General features: G+C 46.3%; 1 protein-coding gene across 6 annotated transcripts in view; it reads left to right on the top strand.

Moving 5' to 3' along the window:
* PPP2R2C (protein phosphatase 2 regulatory subunit Bgamma) overlaps positions 1-27,118 on the top strand; it is a 427,959-nt gene that overhangs the window by 69,857 nt on the left and 330,984 nt on the right. For 2 of the 6 annotated variants that reach the window (XM_033949713.1, XM_033949721.1), the window contains exons 3-4: positions 16,764-16,854; positions 16,984-17,442. The exons of 3 other annotated variants lie outside the window; for them this stretch is intronic. In XM_033949713.1, the coding sequence (XP_033805604.1) occupies positions 16,764-16,854; positions 16,984-17,442 (550 nt within the window). Of the gene's footprint in view, positions 1-16,763; positions 16,855-16,983; positions 17,443-27,118 lie in introns of those variants that run through there. One more of the 6 variants, XM_033949773.1, reaches the window with a different exon arrangement.

Below are 27,118 nucleotides of genomic sequence, written 5' to 3'. Positions count from 1 at the left end.
ACAGATCGGAGAAGGTTATCATGCCGCTGTACCAGGCCATGGTGTGCCCTCACCTGGAGTACTGCATCCAGCACTGGTCACCGTACATGAAGAAGGACACAGTACTACTCGAAAGGGTCCCGAGAAGAGAGACTAAGATGGTTAAGGGGCTGGAGGAGTTGCCGTACAGCGAAAGATTAGAGAAACTGGGTCTCTTCTCCCTCGAGCAGAGGAGATTGAGAGGGGACATGATCGAAACATTCAAGGTACTGAAGGGAATAGACTTAGTAGATAAGGACAGGTTGTTCACCCTCTCCAAGGTAGGGAGAACGAGAGGGCACTCTTTAAAATTGAAAGGGGATAAATTCCGTATGAACGTAAGGAAGTTCTTCTTCACCCAGGGAGTGGTGGAAAACTGAAATGCTCTTCCAGAGTCTGTCATCTAGGGGAAAACACCCTCCAGGGATTCAAGACAAAGTTAGACAAGTTCCTGCTGAACAAGGATGTACGCTGGTAGAGCTAGTCTCAGTTAGGGCGCTGGTCTTTGACCAGAGGGCCACCGCGTGAGCAGACTGCTGGGCACGATGGACCACTGGTCTGACCCAGCAGCGGCAATTCTTATGTTCTTACCCTTTTACCCTTTGGTTGTCAGACAGTCCAACTGATTCTTTTCCTGGTTTCTTGCTTTTAACATACCTAAAAAATATTTTACTCAAGAAGGGGTAGTTATTGTTAAGTGATCCATTTTGAAGTTTTTGATTGGGGGGAGGGGGACATATGAGGAGAGTTTTATAAAAAGCCCCAGAAATAGGGAAATTAGTACAGTTTGTTAATGTCTTTAATTTTCTTTGGTTGTGTTTGTTCTCTTTAATGAAAGGGATAGAATTATGCTTTCTTATCAGTTTCCCAGAACTTTGATTTAAAAAAAAAAAAAACCAAACCTGTGCAGAGAGCATTTGTCTGAGGAAGTTTCATTTAAAAGCTACTTTAGGCTTCATATAGCAGGTAGAATGCTAGGGGCAGCCTAGCCAGATTAGATTTTTTGTGGCAAGCCATCTGTGTCCAGAGGGTCAGTGAATCCAGGGAACAGACACTAGAGTGACCGCAAAAAATGAAAATATGTAAAAGTTGATTTTTATTAAGTGCAGGAACACTAATGTAGTGCCCTCAAAAATAATTTACCATAATAAGCACAGTTGGTAACAGTTCTACTGTGCCCCTTACCTTTCCATCAACAGTCATTTCACTCCTCTGTTTCCTCAGAATTTGGGATGTGGCCACTCCCTATGCACTCTGATGAGATATTTCCACTAGCACAATGACACTACCATTGCTGGATTATCCCCATGTGTGTAGCAAGGACCCATGATTGACTAATTCTAGTTCCAGAATGCTATTATATTGGCACTATCCTGTGAGCATTACCAACAGCAGCCCCCCTAAAGCAGTTTATTGCTGCTTATACCCCCCTGCTTTTTATGAATCAGCTTGCCTGGGCTTTGTCACAGACATAGTCACTGCTTTTGGCTGTGGTCCCTCCCCACTTCCCCTCCATTAAAGTGCAGCAATTAACTCTACTAACTCCATGCATTTGATTGTCTCTTAAATCCTGTTTTATCAATGTCTACCTCTTATAAATTACCTCAACTGAACTTCAAACTTTTTGTGCTTAATTCTAAAAGCTCATTATACTTGAAGCCATTTACCCATTTGCTTGTTAATATTTTAAACCCTTTATGCCATAAATGTTTGTTCTGAAATTTGAGGCCTGGAATAATGTTCAACTGTCCTAACTTGACCCAAGGTAGCCAAGCCATTAAAGGAAGCAGTTCTTTTTTTTTCTGCCCAATGAGCTTTCTGTCGAAATGCAAAATCACTACATCTGGTGAATTCTGTGCCATTTATTGTGCTTTATTCTGGAGTAACAGCTGATCCCATTGAATACCCCTAAGTCTAGTCCAAATTAACACCACTCTCGATTTTTGGAGATGAGTGAAAAAAGCCCCAGGTAAGTAAAGTAGTTGAATACCTGTAAGAAATTGTTGTGGGGGGGAAGAGCAACTTCTGGAAAGCCATGTTTGCTAATGCCTGTAGTGTGGTTTACATGAATTTATTCAGGTGCTCAAGCATTTTTCCCTGTCTGTCCCAGTGGGCTCATGTCACAATCTATCTAATGTGTCTGGGACAGTGGTGGTGGTGGGGGGTGTCAAGTGACCTGCTGAGGGTCACAAGGAGCAGCATGGGTTTGAACCTACAACGTCAGGGTGCTTAGGCTGCAGCTTTAACCACTGAACCACCCTCTCAGCATGGCATGGCATGGCCAACATTGTCTGACAAAGATGGCAAGACATAGTTAACAAAGTATGATAAAACATCATATGACAAAACATGGCATGATGAGTCATAGCATGATGAGCATAGTACAGCAAAACATAGCATAACAAACATTATATTACAAAGCATGGCTTAACATAGTATGACATGACTTGGCAATAATGGTAAGGCAAGAGCGTGCATGACAAAACATAGCATGGAAGACATGGAATGGCAAACGTTGCATAGCAAACATGACATGAGAGATTGTAGCATGGCAGATATAGTATGGTAAATATAGCGCATAGTATAGTAGGACAAGGATAGTGAACAATATAACATAGTGTGGTAGAATACTGTATGACAAAACATGGCATGGTCAGACATAGAATGGAGCACATCAGCGTTTGAGACGAGACAGTGGAGGGTTGGGGCCCTTTTTCAGAAGATCTAGGGAATTTGGGTTGGCGTATTCTCATAGAAAGTCAGGAGAAGAGATGAGTTTTTATTGTCTTCCTGAAGTTCAGTAGACCTCCTTTTGTTTCCATGAAATTTTCTTGAAAATTTTTATCAAAATACAAAAAGGAAAACCAAAACAGAAAACTTTCCAACAATATGGATGGAGAAAGATTAATACAAACGTATTAAAATCAGAAACAAAGTAAGTTCTCCAAACCATGCAATACAACCATTATGTGAGAACAATAATAACAGGAGAATAAAGAAAATGGGGGGGGGGAGAGAAAGGGGGAGGACTAAAGAAAAACAAAGAGGAAAAACTAGAGTGAAAGGAGAAGAGGTCCCCCAGAGGTCAAAGAGAGGAGAAAAAAGAAGAAAATAATGTAGATGAACAGAGTTGTGGTAAATTATAGAATTAGACAGAATTTAAATAGGTTTCAAAAATGGCCCATTTCTTAGTAGTTTTGTTGTTCAGAGGTATGGATGCAGAGACTAATATTTCACATCTATGCTGTAATAACACTGATTGCAACCAAAAATGAACATTAAGCGAGTCAAAGGATTTCCAATTGGATAAAGCTAATCTCAAAGTAATGATGAGAAGAGTATTAAATAGGGCATGTTGAGACCTTCTAATGATCTTATGTGGGTAGGTAGTTTGTTCCAGAGGCATAGTAGGTAGTGTGAGTAGGATCTTTTTGGGGCGTTTTCAAGGGTAAGGGTGCGTCCTGAGGGCCTGTGTAATTGCTTTTCTTCTTGCGAATGAAGCGTTCGATTCGGGGTATAGAGCGGAAGTTTGGAGGCCATATAGGCCAGTACCATGACGTGGAAGAGTTTGTAGACCATTATTATGCCTTTGAATATACATCATTTGTCATTTAACACAATCCTTTTCAGTAGTAGGTCATAAAATGAAATAGGAAATGTTGGCATTTTCTATTTTGTTTCAAACGGCTGCGTGTCCCTCTTTAGCAGCTTTCTTGCCCTTTTTGCTCCAGGTTCCTTGAACCTCCCTACCTGATAAAAATACAAGCTGCCTTTAGCTGATGAACATTTCTTTAGTATCACTTTGAGGCTGGGATTTTTGACATTTTGCCAAGCAGCATTATTCTAACAGCCTAGCAGGATCATGCTGCAAAGCTGTGGCGCAATGCTTCAGACCCCTTAAAAGGCCTACCATATTGAGTAATGGTAGCCCTGGGGATTTTCAGGTAGGAGCAGTGCCCAATCCAACCAACACCAACATTAAAATGGTACCCCTAGCGGTAGTCTTGCATGACTACCACTAGGGGTCATGACAGTTATGGACCCAGTGCACAGCGCATCAAATTTTATGGGAATGTCGCAGTAAATTTTATTTTACATAACTGAAACTTTTAGAATTTTATTTAAATCGTTACACATTTTCAAAAGCAAAATAAGCAACCACACAAATATAATAACTGGAATGAAGAACACAGCCTTCTCTGCATTTGCCCTGTTCCTTGTCTTAGAGGCTGCCGATTAAGGGCAAGATTTTCAAAACTTTAACGCGGTCGCTAAACTGGTTCCAGATGGTTTAGCCTGCATGCATTTTAGCAGCGGATTATCAAAATGGCTTATTGCAGTCTTTAGTGAGCTTTCTAGCAGTCTCGACCCTGCCATGCAAATGGGCTCTTGAATATTGAAACGAGCACTCTGGTGGATTCTTAAACACTCCTGAGTCATTCTCCAACAGTGGCGTCGGCTTATGGAGACAAAAAGCTGCGACTGGTCTGGGGATGCCAGTAGAGTGCCAGCACTGTGAAAAGTGCATCTCGTGGTGTGTGTTTTCACTGTGGCTAATGAAACAAAATAAAAATTTCTTTTTTTTTTTTAGGGGTGTGGTAAAAGCACGCTTCTTGGGCACATGTATGATAGCTGTGTCTTATGTGTTTCTGGCTGTGGTTCATGATAAAATTTGACATTAAAAACAAATTACAAGATTTACATGAATTATATTAGTTTGGGGGGAAGAAAAGACATGTTTTATGCATACTTGTTAAAAGCTGACGTTGCTTCTCCCCTCCCCTCCCCTCCCTTCATCCAATAACTCTGGCATGCCTATGATTGACACACCATCCCTGAAAACTGTTTGTAACTCACATGTTTTCTTATAGGGGATGATGCTTTACGGCAGAGACACCTCACAGAGCATGCTGGGATTTTACCGTGGTTCAAAATTTGAACGCCCATGGATTAGAAGCATTTGTGAACTGCTCATGTTTTGTATTTCATTATGGATGGTGGTTCTTATCTTTGTGCTCTCCATGTTGTCCTGTAGAGAAGATATGCAAGACCCGAGGATGATGATGGTGATAACGCTGGAAGGATGGAGATAAAGCAGGAGGTACTACGGCCATTGAGGACTGTAGTGCATGCACCTCCCCCCCCGGGTATACTGTACGCAGGTGGTGTTCGAAGAAGTGTCTGACCAGAAGGTAATTAATGATTATCGTCTGAGCAGAGAAGCGATATTGTAGCTTTATGAGGAGATCAGAACAGATATTGATCTGTCCACAGCTCGATCGCATGCAGACTCTGGGCTTGTGAAGCTGCTGACTGTGCTGCAGTTCCTGAGCACAGGTTCCTTCCAGCGAGTGGTTGGGTGGTGTGGACCAGGCATCTGTGTCCAAACATTTGGTCCAGGATCTGAGGACTCTGAAAAAAATGTGTCAATCACTATATCAAGTTCCCACCTGCGTAAAGTGAAGAAGAACTTCAGGAAGTTAAGCAACGCTTACCAAATGTCTTGGGTACAATTGACTGTACCCATGTGCTATTTACTCCCTCGCTATCAGAAGAGATGATCTTCTGCAACCGCAAGATGGGATACTCGCTGAATGTCCAAGTGGTCTGCAATGCAAACCTCAGGATCCTGGATGTTGTGTCCAAGTTTCCCGGGAGCTGCCATGATTCTTTTATCCTGGCCAACTCTGATCTCAGGCAGAAATTTGCAGAGGGATAATTTGGTCAGGGATGGCTGCTAGGTAAGTGTGGTGGTGTTTGTTTGGGGATGGCAGGTAATGAAAGGGTGAGGAAGGGGGTCCATGAAGGGGTAAATTGCTAAGACGACGTATGCTGAGGGAGGGTTCTCTGGGGAAGAGGTGGGCATTGTATGGCTGGGTGTTTGGGGGATTGGGGTTGGTTGGAAAGTGAGAAAAACTATTTGTAACTCACAAGACATGTTTTCTTATAGGGGATGGTGGCTATGGCATGTATTATAGCTGTGTCTTTTATGTTTCTGGCTGTGATTCATGATAAAATTAGACATTAAAAATTACAAGATTTACATGAATTATAGTAGTTTTGGGGGGAGAAAAGGCATGTTTTGTGCGTGCTTGTTAAAAGCCAATGTTGCTTCTCCCCTCCCTTCCCTTCATCCAATAGCTCTGGCATGCCTTTGAGTGACACACCACCCCTGATATCCACCCATACCATCCTTGGGCGTAGCTATATGGCGTCATTGATGTTTTATAGCAGGAAAACCTCGCAAAGCATGCCAGGATTTGTCCTGCAGATGGGCATTGTATGGCTGGGTGTTTGGGGGTGGGGGGTGGTTAGAAAGTGGGAAAAACTGTTTGTAACTCACAAGATATGTTTTCTTATAGGGGATGGTGGCTATGGCTTTAAGACATGGCTGATGACTCCACTATTGGCACCCTGTTCAGAGGCAGAGAAGAGATATAATGAGGCACACATCACTACCAGGAACACCATTGAAAGTACATTTGGTGTGCTGAAGAGCCCGCTTCCGCTGCCTGCATCTTTCAGGGGGCTGCCTGCATCTTTCAGTATAATGCTGATAAAATGGTGGACATTGTGACAGTATTCTGTATTACATTATTACATTACATTAGGGATTTCTATTCCGCCATTACCTTGCGGTTCAAGGCGGATTACAAAAGGTTAATTAAAAAAGTAGAGTTACAATGATTAGCTAGAGAGGTAAGTTGTAGATCTTATAAACATTTAACGTGTTGTTGTGGGTGAGGTGGTTTGTAAAAGAATTAATAGGTGGTTGCAGTGGAGGTTCTTTTGTTATTATTAGTGCGGTAATGGGTAGGTCTAATGTCAGTTTTAGAGTTGCTAAGAGGTCGTGATGTTATTGCTGCTTCAGGAATTTCTTGAAAAGTATGGTTTTTATTTCCTTTCTGAACGTCCTATAGTCTGGGGTGGTCATCAGAAGGTTGGAGATCTGGTTGTCCAGTCTTGCGGCTCGAGTGGCTAGGAGGCCGTCGTGTAGTTTTGTTCTTTTGACTTCCTGTGTATGCTGCACAATATTGCACTCACATTTTTCAAACTTGCCTCTCCTTGATTGCTGGATTTTCTATGCAAGCTAGCATCGTTTCAGCATTAGTTCCTGAAGAAGGGGGTCGAGTAAGCCTCCGAAACAGAGCCCCATTGGACATTACGAGCAAGCAGCTTTTTGGACTTCAATTCTTACTCTGTTGGGAGAAGATAAGTACCTTGCTGAATTTTAAAGCATTGTTTTTCCAGCATTCCGATCTTGAGTGGTGGCCTGGATGGACTTTGGCCGCTGTGCACCCTCTGGTTGAGGGGCAGAGATGTCTTAAATTGATAAATAATTATTGACTGTTTGCTTTCTTTGCACTTTATTCACATGTAGCACTTTTGTTTAGTGCACTGCAGCATTTTCAAAAAAGCAGGGTCGTCCGAGGATATTTCACATGTAACAGCCGTTTAGGTGTAATTTTGTGGCAGCTGTACATTAGGGTTGAATTCCCATTGCGGGCTGTGAGACTGAGGACTTCTCTTTTCACAATAATTTATTAGCTTGTATTTAGTACGCCTTTTAGTACAAGGGGAGAATTTCTTCTTGTTCTTACAATATTGCACTCAGACATGAACTACATTTTCCTGTCGATGTTACGCACAATGACATTGACATAATCCCCCCTGCTTCAGGTTCAAATGCAACAAGGGGAAATGCCGTGTGCCACAAGCTCACCGAAGATTTATTTTCATGAGAAACGAGCACTTTTTTCTTGAATATATATGTTCAATAAAATGTCTTTGTACTACAAAGAAGAGTGGTTTTTAAGGGTGGAGGGTGAAAACCACAGCTTTTGCTACATTTTCAAAACAAAAGTAAATGGATTCAAAGAGTGTAATTATTGTCATGTGTTCTAGGGTGCACCCCAGGAGGAAGAATATGGCTGGTGTACCCCAAGATGGCCAAGGGGATGGCACAGGGAAGTGCACAATGGTAGTGGTCATGGGGCTAGTGTTTATGCTGCCTTGGAAAACCCATAGCACAGGTATTACTATTTCTGGCATGAAAAATCAGTACCAGTTCGGTACAACACTTAAAATCTGTTGACAAAACTACACAGCAAAGAAACACCAATCAACCCCTATACCCTGAGAGAAGCAGACAGGGGTACAGGGGTAAATTCCTGAATAATAGTGGTGTATGGACTCGGCAGAATGGCCTGGATTATGTTACATGTGCCTATGTTGGTGCCTGTCTCAGAAGCTGATACAGTGAGAGGAGCCAATGAGAGCCCTAGGCCTCTCCCAGTGTATCCCTGGGTGCACAGAGAAGGTCAAAGGGTGGCCCGAGGGTGTAGGCATCCCTTCAGCCTTACTACAAATGGTATGGGAGTTGGGGTGGGCTTAGGGGTGCCCAGGCTGGGGGGGGGGTGTTGAGGTGGGTCGGGGGTGTTGTGTTCGGGTGTATTGGTGGGTTGGGGGACTGCCCCCCCCCCGATCAGCTGAGGCGACAGGACTCCACAAGGCCGCAGTTTAGGGGAGCCCTATCAAGATCATCTTATGGCTGCTGCAGCATGCATAGATAGGTGGCCAAAATGTAAGCCAGGGTTTTCTGGGCCTACATTTTAGCTGGCTATCTTGCTGTGAATTGCAGCTAGGTAGTGGACATAAAGTAATGATCATTTAGGAGTCTCTCTTTAATACTGGTTTTACCCTTGTCCTCACTCTGGTCTCCTCACGCTTACATTACTGCAGCCTGTTTCTAACTGGTCTCCTGCAGTGCCGCCTCTCTCCCCCCACCCTGCAATCTATGCAAAACTGTGCTACACAACTCACATTCTACAAACTTCACTACAATCATGTCACCGCTCTCCTTAAATCACTTCACTGCTGACTTACAAGTGTGTTCATTCTGCTGCCCCTCAATATCTCTCCTCTATTCTCTCTCCTTAAATACCTTCCAGAGAACTCCATTCCTCAGATAAGCTGCTCTTAGCTGTACCCTTCTCCTCCACTGCCAATTCCAGACCACGTTCCTTTCATCTAGCTGTCCCCTACGCCTGGAATAAATGACCTGAGTTTTTCTGCCAAGCCCCTTGCCTTACTTTGTTTAAAAGCAGACTAAAAACCTACCTTTTAGATATAGCCTTCAATCCATATCCCTCCCTACTCCAAAACTGCCCACCAACCCAGCCAGCAAATTAACTGTTCCCTTTAACTGTATCCATGACATCCTGTTTGTCTGTTTTGATTGTAAGCTCTTTTGAGGGACTGTCTTCTTTGTGACATTGTACAGCGCTGTGTACGTCTAGTAGAACTAAAGAAATGATTAATAATAATAGTAGTAGTGTTACAACCATTCCTGGGGTTCATGTTATTATTATAAAACTTTTTTTATTGGCAAATGGAATAACATCTCACAAGCCTAGAATACAGACAAGGATTAGAAACTTTTCCAAAAACAATCAAATGAGGCCCCCCTCCCCCCCAAGAGGACTGGACTCTGATGTCCTCTTCAGGAAACAAGAAGGCCCAAACTCCCCCCAACTAGCCCAAACCCCCCCCCTGAGCCCCCCCAACCCCCTCCTCCCCCCACCCCCACAGAAAATGTCCCAGGTCAGATAGGTGGTGCAGAGTACAGTTGCAATCTATTCACAATTTGACTTCGACTGCGTGGGGGCAAACAGTCCAAGTAAGGAGACCAAGTGCAGATAAAATCACGGCTCTTACGAGCAGAGGAACAAGCCAGCCGGGCCTCCCAACATACCAACTCATGTAATTTATTTCTCCAATACCAAATGGAGGGAGGCACGTCGGCCAGCCAATGGTTCAAGATACATTTTTTCCCCACAATATAACATTTGCTCAAAAATAGTTTTTCAGCAGAAGAAAAAACAGAAAATCCAGAGAAGTGAGCAAACAACATGTGATAAACAGAAAGAGGGACAGGAACTCGCAGAAGGTCCTGCAGGAAAGAGGCCAATGCCCCCCAAAACCCCTGTATACTCTCACAACTCCAAAAGCCATGAAAGTAAGAATTCACTTCTGTATTACAAGTGAGGCAAATCTGGGTGTCCACACAGCCCATATAGAAGGCTTGGCTCTGGGGGGTATAGGCTCGCAACAGGGTCCTGTAATGGCACTCACGCAGTTCCGCATTAAATACCAAGGCCGGGACCCGGCGAATAGCACGGAGCAACCAATCCGCCCCCAGCTCCTTCCCCAAATCCCTCTGCCAGGCTTCCAAAACTGAGGAAAAATCATGAGGAGGCCCCAAGGCCGCCAGCCGCCGCTGAAAAAAGGAAACTGAAATCTGAGGCTCCGGATCCTCCCCCCCCTCCAGAAATGCTCTGAACTGCATCCCAAAGGACAAGGATAGGGAATCTCTAGGGAGCGAGTGCACATAATGCTGCAACTGACAATGCGCGTATGCAAGGCCAAGAGAAGGCAGACCACCATGCTGCAAATCAGCGCAAGACTGCAGGTCCCCCCCCTCCCGCAAAACCTGAAAAAGAAATTCACAACCCTTAGCCCTCCATCTTCCAAAGATGGAAGGCCCCAGCCCCGGGAGGAAAGAAAGATTACCAGTCAGAGGCAAAAGCACGCTAGCCCGGGGATCCTGATGCCACAGGGGAAGTATCCGCCGCCACACCTCCCAAAGAGGACGAAACAAGACGCTATGCCGACCAGGAAGAGGCACCTCCGCCAGCCGCGCGTGGAGAAGGGACAAGAGATGAGCAGGATAGAAATAATCCCGTTCAAGGGAGATATCCGTATACAGAGCTGTACCCAAAGCCCAATCTCGGATATGCCGCAATAGACACGCCCAGTTGTAAAACCTAAGATTCGGCACCCCGAAGCCTCCCTGGCCCCACGAGCCCACCAGCAAGCGCCACCTCAGCTTAGGCTTCCGACCCCCCCAACAGAACCGCGAGAGCAAAGAGTAGAAGGTCCGAATGTCCCGTTGTAGCAGACACAGAGGAAGCGTCTGCAAAACATACAACCACCTAGGAAAAAGTACCATCCTAAAGAGATGCACCCTCCCCATCAGTGAGAGCGGCAAATCACGCCAATTAGCCAGAAGGGATCCCATAGAAGTCAAGAGCCGCTTAACGTTCAATCTATAAAGTTCCCGCACATCCATTGATAGTTGAATACCCAAATAGCGGAAAGAGGACTCCGCCCATTTCAATGGAAAAGTCCCACCCCAGGACTCCCGGAGGCCCTCCGAGGAGGCCAACGCCTCAGACTTAGTCAGGTTCAGAGCAAATCCCGAGAAATCCCCGAATTCCCGAACGCTCTCCAAGAGAGTAGCCAAGGAACGATGCGGATCAGATAAAAATACCAACAGATCATCCGCGAATGCTGCAATCTTGAAATGTGCGGCCCCCAAGTAAAGACCCCGGATGTCCACATTAGACTGCAGCTCCCGAATCAGGGGATCCAAGTATAGAGCAAAAAGCAAGGGCGAAAGAGGGCAGCCCTGACGGGTCCCCCTCCTAATTGGGAAGGGGGCCGAGAGGCCCCCATTCACCGAGATCTGCGCCGATGGATCACTGTATAACGCATGGAGAGCATTGAAAAAGAAAGGGCCAAATCCGTACGCACGAACAACAGCAAAGAGGAATCCCCACCCCACCCGGTCAAACGCCTTTTCAGCATCAAAACTAATAAGCAGGGCGGGGATGCCCTCCACGCCAGCCTTCTCCAAAGCCAACAAAATGCGACGAATGTTTTTGGACACCGGACGATCCTGCACAAAACCCACCTGCTGATCTGACACCAGAGAAGGCAACACCCGGGCCAGACGATTGGCCAACACCTTCGCCATCAATTTCGTTTCAAAATTCAACAGGGAAATAGGTCGATAGGATTCTGGTAAAACTGGATCCCGGTCCGGCTTGGGAAAAACAATAATCTGCGCAAGGTTCAGATAACGGGGCAGAAAACCTTTAGCCACACTTAAGTTAAATATGTCCGATAAAATCGGGGCAATCTCTGAAACAAGCAGCTTATAAAACTCCCCTCGGAAACCATCGGGCCCCGGTGCCTTGCCCAACGGGCTGACGCGAATCACACCCTCCACCTCCTCAGCAGTAATAGGACAGTCCAGCATTTCCGAGTCACTGATCGACAATCGGGGCAAATCCAGACTATCCAGATAGACCCTACCATCAAGGAGGTCCGGGACGGGCGGCTCATACAAAGCGGAAAAAAAATCTCGCAAAATACGGCTAACATCCTCAGGTTTATGATGAATACCTCCCCGTGAATCTCTCAAAGCCGCCACCCCTGGCGCCCCACGATGGGAGCGGGCCAGCCGAGCCAAGAGCCGGCTACTTTTGTTGGTAAACCGGAATAACTGGAATTTAAAGTGATCCCGAGAACGCTTCGCTCCCCTATGCAAGAGTTCATTCAATTCCTGCTGGGCCTCCAGAAGCTGCGTCCGGAGCCCCAGCGAACCACTACTCGCATATCGTCTCCGCAAAAACAAAACCCGCCGCTCCAGCGCCAACACTGCCCTGTGACGTAGTTTAGTGTCATGGGCCGCAAACGCCAAGATCTCCCCACGCAGTACCGCCTTCGCCGTTTCCCAATAAAGAATGGGATCCTCTCTATGTTCCTGATTGGTATATTGAAAGTCGCCCCATTTTCTCAACAGAAAATCATGAAAACGAGCGTTCCGATACAGATGACAGGGGAATACCCACCGGGCTCCACCTCCCCTGGTGGGCCCCCACTGCCAGTCCAAACTCACCCAAGCGTGATCGGAAATCTCGATGGGGCCAAGCACTGCATCCAGAACCACCGGGAGTAACTCCCTGGACAAAAGAACTAGATCTATCCTCGAAAGTGTACCATGGGCCCTAGAGAGATGGGAATAATCCCGGTCCACCGGGTGCAAAACCCGCCAAACATCCAACAGATCCAGTGAAGTGGCCAAAAGCTGAGCCCCCGTACAAGACTTGTGGGCCTCCCTCCCCACCGAGGTAGAGCGGTCTAGCCGAGGATCCGGAACCTCGTTAAAATCCCCCCCAAGCAACAAAGGAATTTCCCCAAATTGTAACAAAAGAGTGCGTAATTTCTGAAAAAATTTTGCAGAGGGATTATTAGGAGCGTAGAGGTTGCATAACAACAGGGGTTTATTGTTAAGAGTAACCGAGGCGATCAAATAACGGCCCTCAGGATCCTTGAGGACCTTATGAGTCTGCAGCGAAAGGCCCTTACGAAAGAGAATTACAACACCACCCTTGCCCCCCAGAGCCGGCGCCTCCAGATGTTCCCCCACCCACCATGTACAAAGCTTAGCGTGTTCCCCCGAGGTTAACCGGGTTTCCTGTAAGAAAGCCAATGAAGCTCGCCTCCGATTAAGCTGCTGTAAAATTTTAAATCGTTTGATCGGAGAATTGATACCCCCCACATTCCAAGAAATCAATTTATGTTCCAGGAAAAACAAGGTAGAGCGAAAACAGCCAGTACAATAGAACCCTTTGAGTCAGACCAGAGGAGTGTCCCAGCCACCACCCCCCCCAGCCATAATAACCACCAAGATACCCTCCATACCCTCACCTGTCTGAACCTAGGAAAACCCCAACCCCCCAAAAGCCCACCCCTCTTCCTCCCCCAAAAAACCCACCCACCCCAACCCCCCCAGACCTCCCCTACCCACCAAGCACTACGCAACCAAACGGTTGCCACTTCCCAAAAGCAGGACACTCCCACCACAGGATCAGCAAAACATCCAGACACCTACCCCCCCCCCCCCTCGCCATACAACACTCGGGCCCTGCACACGCACCTTCCAGCACACCAAAACCAATGGAACCCCCAATCATCACACCCCCAACACTACGCACGCACACCCCACCATCCCCCCCCAAGAGAAATCAAGCTTTCCCCCGCTACATTAGGATCACACCCCCCCGTAAGCCGAAGCAGAAGCAAGTCAAACAGGAAACCAAGGGAAAGCAGAGAGGAGGGTCCACTGAATTGTCCTGACAAGCTCCAAATCCAAAGTCCGCCACTCACAGGGGAATCCACACCATACGTCAGCGAGGTCTCCAAAGTCTATGGGGAGTCAGCAGGAAGATGCTCATCTACAAATCTTTGAGCGGCCTCAGGGGAGTCAAAGTGGTGCGCCGCACCGGAGATCATCACCCGCAAACGTGCCGGGTACTGCAAGGAAAATGGCACATGACGACGAACCAGTGTAGTGCAGAGAGGAGAGAACTTGCAACGAGCCTGGGAAACCTCCGCCGAATAGTCTTGAAAACAAAGAATGGAGACATTATTATAGTGCAGCTTCTTCCCCTGCCGTAAAGCTCGGAGCACCTCCATCTTGTGTCTGTAATTCAAAATCCTGCAGATCACCACCCGTGGACGTTCTGCGCCGTCCCGTCGCCGTCCCAGACGATGAGCTCGCTCAATATGCAGGGGACCCAATTTCTCCGGGAAGGCCAGGGACTCCGTCAGTAAATGCTCTAGGACGTCCCCCAGGTCACTCTCCGCGATATTTTCCGGGAGGCTGACGAACCGCAAGTTGTTCCGGCGGGACCGATTTTCCAGATCCTCCACCTTGGCCTTCAGCGCTGCCAATGAAGAAGCCTGCACCCCTTGCTCCTGAGTCAGTCTGAGGACCGAATCCTCTGTATTGCTGACCCTCTGCTGGGTATCACGAACCTCGGAGGTGAGGGCAGCAAAACGCTGGTCCATCGAATCCAGTTTGTCTAGTATCTTCTGCAGCTTTGCGCCGAGCGTGCCCTCCAGCGCAGCCTGCACCTCTGCCGACACCTCCGCAATCCACACGGAGCTAGGGGATTCCGGCGAGGTAGAAGCCGTGGGCGCCGCCATTTTAGCCTCCAGCGTCTTCCCCCTATCGCGGTTCTTCGCCGGCGTTTTTGCGGCCATCCCTCCGCCGCGCTCAGAATAAAATTTGCTCGAGGAGCGATCGCTGCAACCCCAGTGCTTAGGGGAGCGGTGTCCGGGAGAAAATGCGCCGTTTAATGTTTAGATCTGTGGCGGGAGCATCGGAGCTGCAAAGCACCCGACCTTACATCCCCACGCCTCCGCCGGAAGTCAATCCCTGGGGTTCATGTTAATACTTGTGTGGGGAATCAACTGCCAAGTTTGGAGTGCCTACAATAGAACTTAGGGAGTGCTAAATACAAGAACTATACATTTTCCCTTTACATCTATGTTGTGGATAAGTGAGGGGGCAGTGGGCCCCTGTGTTTTCCCTCTGTCTGAAGCTTTCAAGGCCCCACCCCACCCCCTTCTATTCAGGAATGTTCTTTGCAGTCCTTCACATTCCCACTGGGGTTGGGTCACCTGTTATCTGGAACATGATTGGTTCCTGACACTTTCAATTTTTGTTCCACCCTCCAGGCAGAGCAGGGGAATATATAAAACACATTCCAACTCCTGGTCATTGCATTCCTTCTGAGAAATTGAGGAGCAGTTTAGTGATCATGGATGTACGCCTAATTTCACCGAACGAGAGCTGCTGTGGTTGACAGAGCTGTTCTCCGTCAACCAGAAAATCCTCTTCCCCTGGAAGGCAAGGAAAAGGAATATAAATCAAATGGGCAGTGCCTGAAGGACTCTCCAAAGGCACGTTAACGCCCACTCCGCGGTCGTGCAGTCAGTAAGTCGTCATATATTTGGGTGCTTAAAACGCACATAATATGTGCGCAGGTTAGCCACCTAATATGTTATTGTGTGTGTTTTAATTGCACTTGTTTTTCATGTATGTTTAAGCATCTAACGTGCTCCCTTCCATAGCTACTTTGGGGAGGGGAGATGTGCGCATGTTTTTCTCTCATTTTTCTGTAACGGGATGGTTCTATGCTGTTTTCTGATGTGGTCTTCATTGTTGCTGTTCCATTCCCAACCCCTTCTTCCACGTGAATACAATAAAGATGCTGCCTTCGGCATCTTAGTAGCTTTCCCTCTACTATTGCTTCATGCCTATGCGGAAACAAAAGAGGAAAAGGGAAGCAGGGGTGAAGGTAGGAGAGAAAGATGGCAGACCCGGGGAGTGGAAGGAGAGAGATGCCAGACCTTGAAGGGGGGTGAAGGAGGGGAGAGAGATGGCATACTGCAGGAAGTAGAGGAGAAAGATGTCAGACCACCAGAGGGGGAGAGAGAGAGAGAGAGGGATCTGATGGAGCACAGGAATGGTTTGCGGTAAGATAGATAGAAATCCCACTGTATTTTTTAGATGCGGCAACCAGAATTGCACACAATATTCAAGGTGCATCTGTACCATGGACAGAAGGGACAGGAAGGGCAGAGAGAGGATGCAGATGTTTCGGGTGGATAGATGTGATAGTCTCCGGAGTAATCTAAGGAAATACTTTTTTGACAGAAAGGGTGGTAGATGCATGGAATAGTCTTCCAGGAGAGGTGATGGAGATAGAGACTGTGTCTGAATTCAAAAGGGCCTGGGATAGGCACGTGGGATCTCTCGAAGAGAGAAAGAGATAATGGTTACTGCGGATGGGCAGACTAGATGGGCCATTTGGTCTTTATCTGCCATCATTGTTTCTATGTAATACATACAAAAGTTGATTTCAGGAAGCAGAAAAATAGGAGAAAGGGGAATATTAAAAGTTAATGCCAAAGATGGATGTAGGGAAGAAAGTGAAGAATTGTCTTCTGTTGGTCTTCTACCTGCTACCCTTGTTTTTGCTATACTTTCAACATCAAGTAAACATTCCATGTCATTTTATTTTTGTGTGTGGAATTTTGATTGCCAGGAGGAAGAGCTGAAAAAGGCGGCCAGGGACCTTTGCAAGCACCACCGCGAATGGGTCGAGCAGGTGCGCGCTAACCTGGATAACACCCCAGGTACAGTTCTAACATATATTTGGGTGGGTGGGTTCCACGGGTGGTAAAACGCTGTGTGCTGATGGTCGGGGGGAAGCAATTATGATTATGTACTTTTTTCATGACTGTTCCCCTCTTTTCTCTCTTCAGATGTTAGCTCAGAAGAAGAAGAGGCAGCTGCTGCTCCCCCACCCATTTTCCCTCTGATAATCCCGCACAGGTGCACCTGGTCCAAACCTCCCCCACCCCTCCCAGCCTGGTCTTGTACCCCTCTTTCCACTTCCACAAAGGCACCCCACCACAGCCCCCCGGTCCAAAATTCCCATCCTAAAATGCCCCAGACCATCCCCAGCTACCTCTTTTCCCATGACCGGACCACTATCCTTCTCTTTGTCTCCCCTTCCACCCTTTATAGTATGTTGTCCCCAGCACTGCCTCATCTCCCCTTCCAGTCTCCCCCCTCCCCCCCTGGTTCCATCCCCATCCCCTCCACACAGGTTGGTCCTGTCACCCAGCCCTGTCCTTCTGCTCCTTCCGTTGCCCTTCCAGCACCCCCCCCCCGGGTGACTCCCATCCTCCAGCACTTCCAGGAGAAGGTAATCCAGTCTGGTAAGTAGTGTGTCTATCTGCAGCGATAGATTCTCAAAAATACACAATAAAAACCGATGGGCCACTGTTGCAGCTGTTATTGTAGCGATTTAAAAAAACGAGTCATTCTTTAAACAACGTTCGTGCAAATGTGGTTGTCAGAGAGTAGTGAAGATTCGCTAAATATGCATGTGCTCATCGCTGGTGATAGCGATGGGCACATGCGCAGAATAAATGCAGCTCTCCTGCTGATCTTAAATTATTATTTTTTTGTTGTTAATATTTTTATTATTATTTTAAATTGTGTGGGGGTGGGGTCTGAACTGTCAAACTTTATTTTCCTGTCAGTGCCTGAGCCAATTAGCGCTTAGGTACTGATCAAAAAGTAAGGCAACAACAGCTCAGACCCGTCGGTAAATTTTGGCTGCAAATGTGGCACAACGAGGTTATACAATCACTTGATGATTATAGAGAATCGCTAGTAGTGATCATTTAAATATCAATGACCTCGTTGTACTACATTTGCATGTCAATATTGGAGACTGCTAGAAAACTCAGAAAAGACCTCTGTAACTGGTTTAGCGAGCACTTTAAAGACAGAGTTTAGTTTTGAGAATCCTATGGCTTTCCTAACCACTTGTTTTTCTCTCCAGAACATGTCGTTGACTTCACCCGTACCTCTCCTACCCTTCTTGACAGCTGCACTTTCCCCTCCACCCACCCTACCTTTCTTCCACCCACCCATGTTCACTGCTCCCCCTCCCCCTCTCCACCCACCTTGATTCACTGTTCCACCTCCCCCTCTCCACCCACCCTGGTTCACCTCTCCACTTGCCCCTCCCCCAGACCCCGGCAACATCAAGAGAGCTTAGGGTGGCAGCTGAGTTAATGCATACGTGGGTTGATACGCTCCAGCACCTCTCACGTCTGGGGCGTGAGACCCTCCAGAACTTGTGGGAGACACTGGAGGACATCGCCTCCCAGCTGGATGCAGCTCAGACGCCAAACTGATTCTCTCCTGCTGTGCTGTACCAATACCTACCACCCTTCCATCCAGACTCCCCCCCTTTCCAGACTCCCACCCCCTTCTCTCCTGCTGTGCTGTACCAATACCTACCACCCTTCCTTCCAGACTGCCCCCCTCTCCAGACTCCCACCCCCCTCACTCCCACTGTGCTGTACCAATACCTACCACCCTTCCATCCAGACTCCCCCTCTCCAAACACCCCTCCATACTCCTTCCCCACTGTCCCACCCCTTCTATTCTACCCTCCCCACTCCCCCGCTCCTCGTACCTGTTTGTATGGGGAATATAGTGTCTCTACTACTACTATTACTACTTATCACTTATATAGCGCTGAAAGGCATACACAGCACTGTGCATTTTCACATTTATAGACGGTCCCTGCTCGGAAGAGCTTACAATCTAACTTGGACAGACAAACATAACATATAGGGTTAGAGATGTAGAACCCAAGGTGAGAGGAGGTAGGAGTTGAAAGCACTCTCAAAGAGGTAGGCTTTTAACTGGGCCTTGAACACTGCCAGAGATGGAGCCCACCATAGGGATTCGGATAGCTTGTTCCAAGCATACATCGCAAAAGGCAGAAGGGATGGAGTCTGGAATTGGCAGCCGAAGAGAAGGGCACAGAAAGGAGGGACTTGCCAGCTGAGCAGAGCTCTCGGGGTGGATCATAGGGGGAGACAAGTGAAGAGATATAGTGAGGGGCAGCTGAATGAGTGCATTTGTAGGTAAGTAAGAGGAGTTTGAATTGTATTCAGAAAGGGGTAGGAAGCCAATAAAGTAACTTTAGGAGAGGGATAATGTGAGTAAAGCGGCTCTCCTGGAATATGAGTCATGCAGCCGAATTCTGGATGGATTGGAGGGGAGCGAGATGGCTAAGCAGAAGGCCTGAGAGTAGCAAGGTGATGAGGGTTTGGATAAGTGTTTTGGTAGTGTGCTTAGAAAGGAAGGGTCAGATTTTGGCAATATTATAGAGGAAGAAGTGGCAGGTTTTAGCAATATGTTGTATCTGGGCAGTGAAGGAGAGAGTGACCCTGAGATTAAGAGCAGACAAAATAGGAAGAAATGAGAATGTTGTCCACAGAGATGGAGAATGAGGGTGGGTTTAGGTGGGAAGATGAGCAGCTCTGTTTTAGCCATATTCAATTTTAGATGGCGGTAAGACATCTAGGTGGCAATGTCGGACAGGCAGGCTGAAACTCTTGTTTGGGTTTCAGTAGAGATATTTGGTGCAGAGAGGTAGATCTGGGAGTCATCAGCATAGAGTTGATATTGGAAGCTGTGGGAGGAGATCAGCGCTCCAAGTGAACAAGTGTAGATTGAGAAAAGGAGCGGTTCCAGGACAGAGCCTCAAGGTACACCAATCGATATTGGGAAGGCTGTGGAAGAGGAATCACCACTGAAGTTTCGATAGGAGAGATAGGAGGAAACCAGGAAAGGACAGAACCCTGGAATCACAATAACGACAGCTTATCAAGGAGTAGGCGATGATCAACAGTATCAAAGGCGGCAGGCAGATTGAGAAGGATGAGAATAGAGTAGAGGCCCTTGGATCTGGCCAAGAACAGTTCATTGGAAACTTTAGTAAGGGCAGATTCTATGGAATGCTACGGGCGAAAGCCTGACTGAAGCGTATCCAGAATATCATGGGTTGAGGGGAAGTCCAGGCAACGGCGGTGAACATCACGTTCAAGTAACTTGTATAAGAAGGGGGGGAGGGAGATGGGGTGATAGTTGGAGGGACACATGTGGTCCAGTGAGGGTTTCTTGAGGAGGGGTGTGACAACGTCATATTTGAAGGCATCAAGTTCAGTTGCAGTGGAGACACTGTGTCTCAAAAGGAAATATTATCCTATATGTGTCTTGTCACTCAAGAAAAATCAATTTATTCTTTTCTACCTCTCAATTTTGTGACTCTGTACTGCGTACATCTGGTAGCGATATAGAAATAATTAATAGTATGACAGAACATTATGCTGTAGATATGACACAAAAGGCAGACATTCATTACTCTCTTTTCATGTTAATACTTCTGTGGGGAATCAACTGCCAGGTTTGAAGTGCCTACAATAGAACTCATGCAGTGCTAAATACAAGAAATATACATTTCCCCTTGACATCTATGTTGTGGATAGGTGAGGAGGCAATGGGCACCTGTGTTTTCCCTCTGTCTCTCTCATCTCAAGCTCTCAAGGCCCCCACCCCATTCTATTCAAGAATGCTCTTTGCAGTCCTCCTTTCACCTTCCCATTGGGGTTGGGTCACCTGTTAACTGTAACATAGTAACATAGTAACATAGTAGATGACGGCAGATAAAGACCCGAATGGTCCATCCAGTCTGCCCAACCTGATTCAATTTAAAAATTTTTTATTTTTTATTTTTTATTTTTTTTTTTTCTTCTTAGCTATTTCTGGGCGAGAATCCAAAGCTTTACCCGGTACTGTGCTTGGGTTCCAACTGCCGAAATCTCTGTTAAGACTTACTCCAGCCCATCTACACCCTCCCAGCCATTGAAGCCCTCCCCTGCCCATCCTCCTCCAAACGGCCATACACAGACACAGACCGTACAAGTCTGCCCAGTAACTGGCCTAGTTCAATCTTTAATATTATTTTCTGATTCTAAATCTTCTGTGTTCATCCCACGCTTCTTTGAACTCAGTCACAGTTTTACTCTCCACCACCTCTCCCGGGAGCGCATTCCAGGCATCCACCACCCTCTCCGTAAAGTAGAATTTCCTAACATTGCCCCTGAATCTACCACCCCTCAACCTCAAATTATGTCCTCTGGTTTTACCATTTTCCTTTCTCTGGAAAAGATTTTGTTCTACGTTAATACCCTTTAAGTATTTGAACGTCTGAATCATATCTCCCCTGTCTCTCCTTTCCTCTAGGGTATACATATTCAGGGCTTCCAGTCTCTCCTCATATGTCTTCTGGTGCAAGCCTCCTATCATTTTCGTCGCCCTCCTCTGGACCGCCTCAAGTCTTCTTACGTCTTTCGCCAGAATGTGATTAGTTCCTGACCTTTTCAATTTTTGTTCTACCCTCCAGGCAGTGCGGGGAGGGGGGGGGGGTGCCATATATAAAGCGAATCCCAACTCCTGGTCGTTGCAGCTTCTCTGAGAAATGGAACTTGCCTCATGGGGACTACAGTGTCTCAGGGCTGCTATCAGAGTGCCTCGGGGGAACACAGTGTCTCAAAAGGAAATATTATCCAATATATATCTTGTCACTCAAGAAAATTCAGTTTTTTCTTTTCTACCTCTCAATTTTACTTGAGCTGAAAGATCTGCTGGATGGTATAATGTGTTTCATTCCCCACAACCCTCTTTTTAAACCTTTCTGTGGAGGTTTGGTGTTCTGAACTCTTCTTTAACATGCCTATGACAGTCTTTTGAAAGGATAAATAGGCCATTGTTTCTGGCATGTGGTTGGTTGGTTGGTTGTATTTGAAAAGCAGTGGGGGTAGGAAATAAATTAACATTGAACTATGTACAAGTATACATACAATATAAAACATATTTCAACAACAGTACAATAAACCGAACATATATGGATACGTTTTGAACAATATAAACATCAGGGGGTCATCCATTCTGTATACTATGTTGAGGGCTGAAAAGAAAAATAATTTGTGATAATAGATAATGACACGAAAACGTGCAAGATGTGGGATAAGAGGGGGTACTACCTACCTTTCTGTACAGCATCTCCAGTTCCAGAAGTCCCCGCACCAACTACAAGTGAACATGCGAACAAACATGATAGGTAGTTAGGGTAAGATCAGCCAAGGCCTTGGGATGGTAAACTTGGAAAAGTCTGTGTCAAAAACTATATACAAACCTGGCCTTGATGATGAATGGGTGGGGAACAAGGGTGGTGACTGCCAAGCCTCAAAACTATCTTGTCAACCTAAAAAAGAGCAAGGAGGGTCAGGGGTGACAGTTTTGGTGGGGTGGTCACAAACATTAGTTGGGTTTGAAGGAGGGGCAAGGGATCACTCTAACTGATATTGAATCCTGGGGGGGGGGGAAATAAAGACTTCAGAACAGATTACAGAAATGTCAAATGCATTGTAGCGACCTACTTATTAGCTCGTTCTGTCTGCACAGTTCCATTTGCCGACTCTGGCTCAGTTGCCGCAGCTCCATAACCAGCTCCTGGTTCTGATCCTCGTTCCATTGGAAATGGTTGGCAATCTGTCTCGCAGTGGTCTCTGTCCCCATGACTATCTCTCTCAGCAGGCTGTGAGTGCCATCATTCCATTTGTCCTGATTCTCCCACGCCTGCTGAAGAGCAACAAGTTCCTCATGAGTCAGGGACACAGGGGCCCTTGTCAAGACCTGCCTTTCTCGGTGAGGATTCACAGGCTCTGCACACATGTCCTCTATCAGGCCTGATATTAGGTTAAGTGTAAACACTATCAGGCCTGATATTAGGTTAAGTGTAAAATACTCATCCCGAAGTTGTGAAAGGGACAGAGCTCTTAAAATGTAACAAAACAGAACGTGGACAGATGTTATTACATACAGGCCACAAACTGCAGTATTAGCCATGCCCCCCATGCACCAACACAACTCACTATCCTGTACAGATGTGCCATTAACCTTATAGCCACCCCACAAATTGCTCCCAACTTACCATTTGTTGCACTGGAGCGCAGCACAGATGGTCTCTCCAGTGAATCCTCTACAAGAAAAAACACAAAGCAATTAAAAAAAATCCACAAAGCAATACTGATTAACATATGTCCCCCCCTTCCCCAAATCATACCCAACTAACCATTTCTTACATTGCAGTACAGCACTGATGGGCCCTCCAGTGAATCCTCTATAAGAAAAAAACACAAAGTAATTGTTCTCAACTGTTCAATCTGTAACCGATACCATATGGCCCCCCACCCCCGTCCCAAATCACACCCAGCTCAACCATTTCTTGCATTTGACCGTGGCACAGATGGTCCCTTTAACAGGTCATCTACAAGAAAAACACAAAGTAAGTGGACTCTACTGTGCAATCTGTAACAGAAACTTTTGATACCCCCCTCCATGAATCTCAACCAACTCACCATTATCTTCATTCGTGGGCACTGCAGATGTGTCTGTACCACCATGCAAGCCCATGACTTGCTCATATTTGATAGTTTGCAAGACACGCTCCTCTAGGTGATTGAGCTTCACATTGCAGTGAGCCCCTCCCCCCCATACCAGTCCTGTGTTTCCACAGCTTGCGGGCCTTCTCCTTAATAACATCTCGGATATCATGCTTGCACTGTGCCATGGTGCGCTTTTTAGCTCCCAGGGCAATGACATCTGCAGCTATATTGGCCCACAGTTGGTTCTTGTGGCCCACTGAAAGCCTTGACTTTTTAAACAGCTTATGAAAATCATCGCAGACTCGATTCACCAGGACCTGTAGCTCCTCCTCATTGAATTTAGGTACCGCATCCGCTTGAATTCATCAGCATCTGCACTCTGGGACTGGGACAAGAGGGACTGGGATTGGGACAACTGCGACTGCACTTCCTCGCTAGCCTACTGCTCCATGCCTAATAAAGAGAACATTTGTTAAATAATAAACAATTGCAAAAAGGAAAGCAATAACCACAGTGAGAGCCCCCCAACACCCCCCCATCAGCTTTGTAGTTCTGCAAAAGGGGAAAACAAACACAAAGATATACCAACCCCCCCATCATGCTAAACCTGCTTTTATACTGATTGATTGAAAAGGTTTGACCCAAGATGACGGACGATGCTGTATTTCCACAGCAGCCAAAATTCAGCGTGAAAGGGAAACCGCCATAAAAATGCTGGGCTTCTAACTGTTTTTGTGACATGAATGACCAACTGCTATAGCCACGTGTGTTGCGTGCATTTGACATAAGCATATAGTATGCTCAAGGCACGTGCTTATAGCGTTGCTTTTCCTGGCATATGCACACATTCACACCTCTTTCCTGGTATATTCTGTACATGTACTGATCACTATCACCAGCAACTCAACACATCAACACCGGCAACTCAACAAATTTAGTGAATCTTCTCTACTCTCCGCCGACCTCTTTTGAATGTATGATATTTTTGAGAATGACTCGCATTTTTAAAATCGCTACAATAACAGCTGTGACAGCGGCCCGTCATTTTTAACATTAATTTTTGAGAATCTGGCCCTAAGTGTCAAGGTTCATACCCTTACGTTTTTAGTGTTTGTGTTAACTCTTAAGTAGCCTTGGGTTGGTTCGTGTATGTTCTCAGACTGTTTTTCATCCAGTTCCTGCTGTTAAGACATTGTCTGTAAACTCTCTTCTTGTGTCATACATAATGGACTCTGTGCTTTTCCATCTGTACTCAGCTGTCATATCCTTGGCACTTACAAAGCACCTCCATATAATGTGGCTCCAGGAGCAGCCTCATCCAGGCTTTAGCTTTTTTTTTATATCAGAAGTTGTTTAATTTTCTGTTTTGCTTTCTTGCAATAAATAATGCAGTAAGCATAACCTCTTCAGAAAAAAAAATCTGCTAACTCTTGGAGAATACCAAAAGTATTGCATTAAATGCATATGGCCAACTGTACACATGCACACTCAGATACTGTGGAAATTAGATCTCATTGCTACTCTTAATAAGCATCTCTCTAAACTTACTGCTTTGACTTTATCTCCTCCATATAATGCATCAGAATATGTCAACACCCAAATTTGTACTCTGTAGCTGAATTTAGCCCTATATGCATAGCACCTATTTTTATATATTATATCAGTGGGCATTCCTGTGGAGGAGAGAGAGCAGAGAAGCACTGTCTTTAAAATGTGTACATTATAGATATGCATACCCAGTGACATAATAGGAGGGGTAGAGGGATGGACCGTCCCGGGTGCTGTCATAGTGGGGATGCTGGCACCTCTTCACCCCCCCCCCACGCCACACTCGCACCCTCCCATACCTTTTTAAAATCTTTGCCTCTGTGCCTCTGTGAGCAACTATTCTAGCCTGCTGCCCACCCCAGCCTGGTTCCCTCTGAAATCACTTCCGGGTCGCAGGGCCAGGAAGTGACCTCAGAGAGAAAGGCAACGCCAGTGCGAGTGGCCAGAGAAGCTGCTTGTGCTGGTGAAGATTTAAAGAGGTATTGGGGTGGGAAGGGAAGGATGCAAGAGTGGCGTGGGGGTGTGGATGGAGTGAGGGGGGTTGGCATGGAAAGCGTGGGGGTGGGGAGGAGGGAGTGGGGGTGAAGGAGCGGTGGGGCACAGAGGAAGATGCAGGGAGTGTCACTACCCTGGGTGCCTCCTACCCTTGTTATGCCACTATGCATACCTGCCTATTCTTATTGGTCAATACTTGCCCACAGTTACACCTGTGTTAGAACACATTTGCATGTAGGGGAGATCAGGCTAGTGAGAGTGTTGCAGAGGAAGAGCCCTGACCCCGGAATATCCTACGGCCACATGGGTCCAAGCCCTGGATCAATACTGTGCTGTGACATGGCTGTGGGGTGGGGCCAAGGAGCATGCTAGGGTGGAGCTTATTTTTGAAGTATGTAAAAATGACCTTTTTAATCCTATAATTTTGTTTGTATGTATGAAGAAACATTTCAGGCAAAACATCAGTTAAATTGGTGAACATTTTACTGCTAGCTCAACAACTATGGTGTCTTGAAGGCATCGGATAGCAATCCTCATAAGGCATTCTTGAATATGTTGTCATTTTAATATTGTGTATGTAAACCATTTAGTTTTAAACGGTATATAATTTTTTAAATAAATAAATAATTAGGCTGTCGGTATTTTGTAAATTGCATTGGATCAATAAATTAAACAAGTAACACCATCACATGTCACCTAGTATGCTTAAGTCATCACTCATCAGTCATTATTATTAACTAGTGTTTAAGCCTGTTACATTAACGGGTGCTAGAGTAGATGTCTGTCTGTCTGTTTTATTTTCTTTGTCTCTCTCTCCTTGGACACTGTCTGTCATTCTTTCTCTCCCTGGCCCCTCTCCCCCTGCCCTCTGTTGTGCCATGCCTGTTTTTGTTTTTTTAAAATAATTTTTATTGAGATAGCAGCTGTTTTACCCTCCCTCCCACCGGCATGAACCGCTGCCACTCCTCTTCAAAGCAGCCTGCTGAGGTTCGCTGGCCGGCTGTAGCAAACCTCGCAGGCCGCTCTCCACCTCGGTAGCACGTTCCCTCTGACACGATCACATCAGAAGGAACATGCTACCAGGTGGAGAGTGGCCTGCAAGGTTCGCTATAGCCAGCCGGCGAACCTCAGCAGGCTGCTTTGAAGAGGAGCGGCTGCGGTTGGTGAGTGAGGGCGGGAGGGGGGAGTTGCCAGAGTGTTCCCTGCTGCCGGACAGACCCAGAGATCACGGCGGCTGGGAACACGAAACCCTAAGTGCGCTTAGGGTTTTATTATAGAGGATAATCAATACATTATTAAACCTTAACCAATACTTGTACTTTTGTAAAGGTGTTACTATCCTGGGTAACCCAATCTTTTGTAAAGTAATCTGACCTTGAACTGAATAGATAAAGGCAGAATAGAAAACTTGATTAACAAAATATAACATTAGCTGCTGCAGTAACGTAGATTACAAAATGTTGGCAGTCAGTAAGAATCCCAATAAATCCACAAAGCTGCCAAACTAAACTAGATCGAACATTTGAAAAGTGGT

This window comes from Geotrypetes seraphini, chromosome 1, assembly GCF_902459505.1.
Source record: "Geotrypetes seraphini chromosome 1, aGeoSer1.1, whole genome shotgun sequence".
Classification (NCBI taxonomy): domain Eukaryota; kingdom Metazoa; phylum Chordata; class Amphibia; order Gymnophiona; family Dermophiidae; genus Geotrypetes; species Geotrypetes seraphini.
The sequence above is the reverse complement of the archived record's forward strand: the minus strand, read 5'-3'. Positions and strand labels throughout refer to the sequence as shown.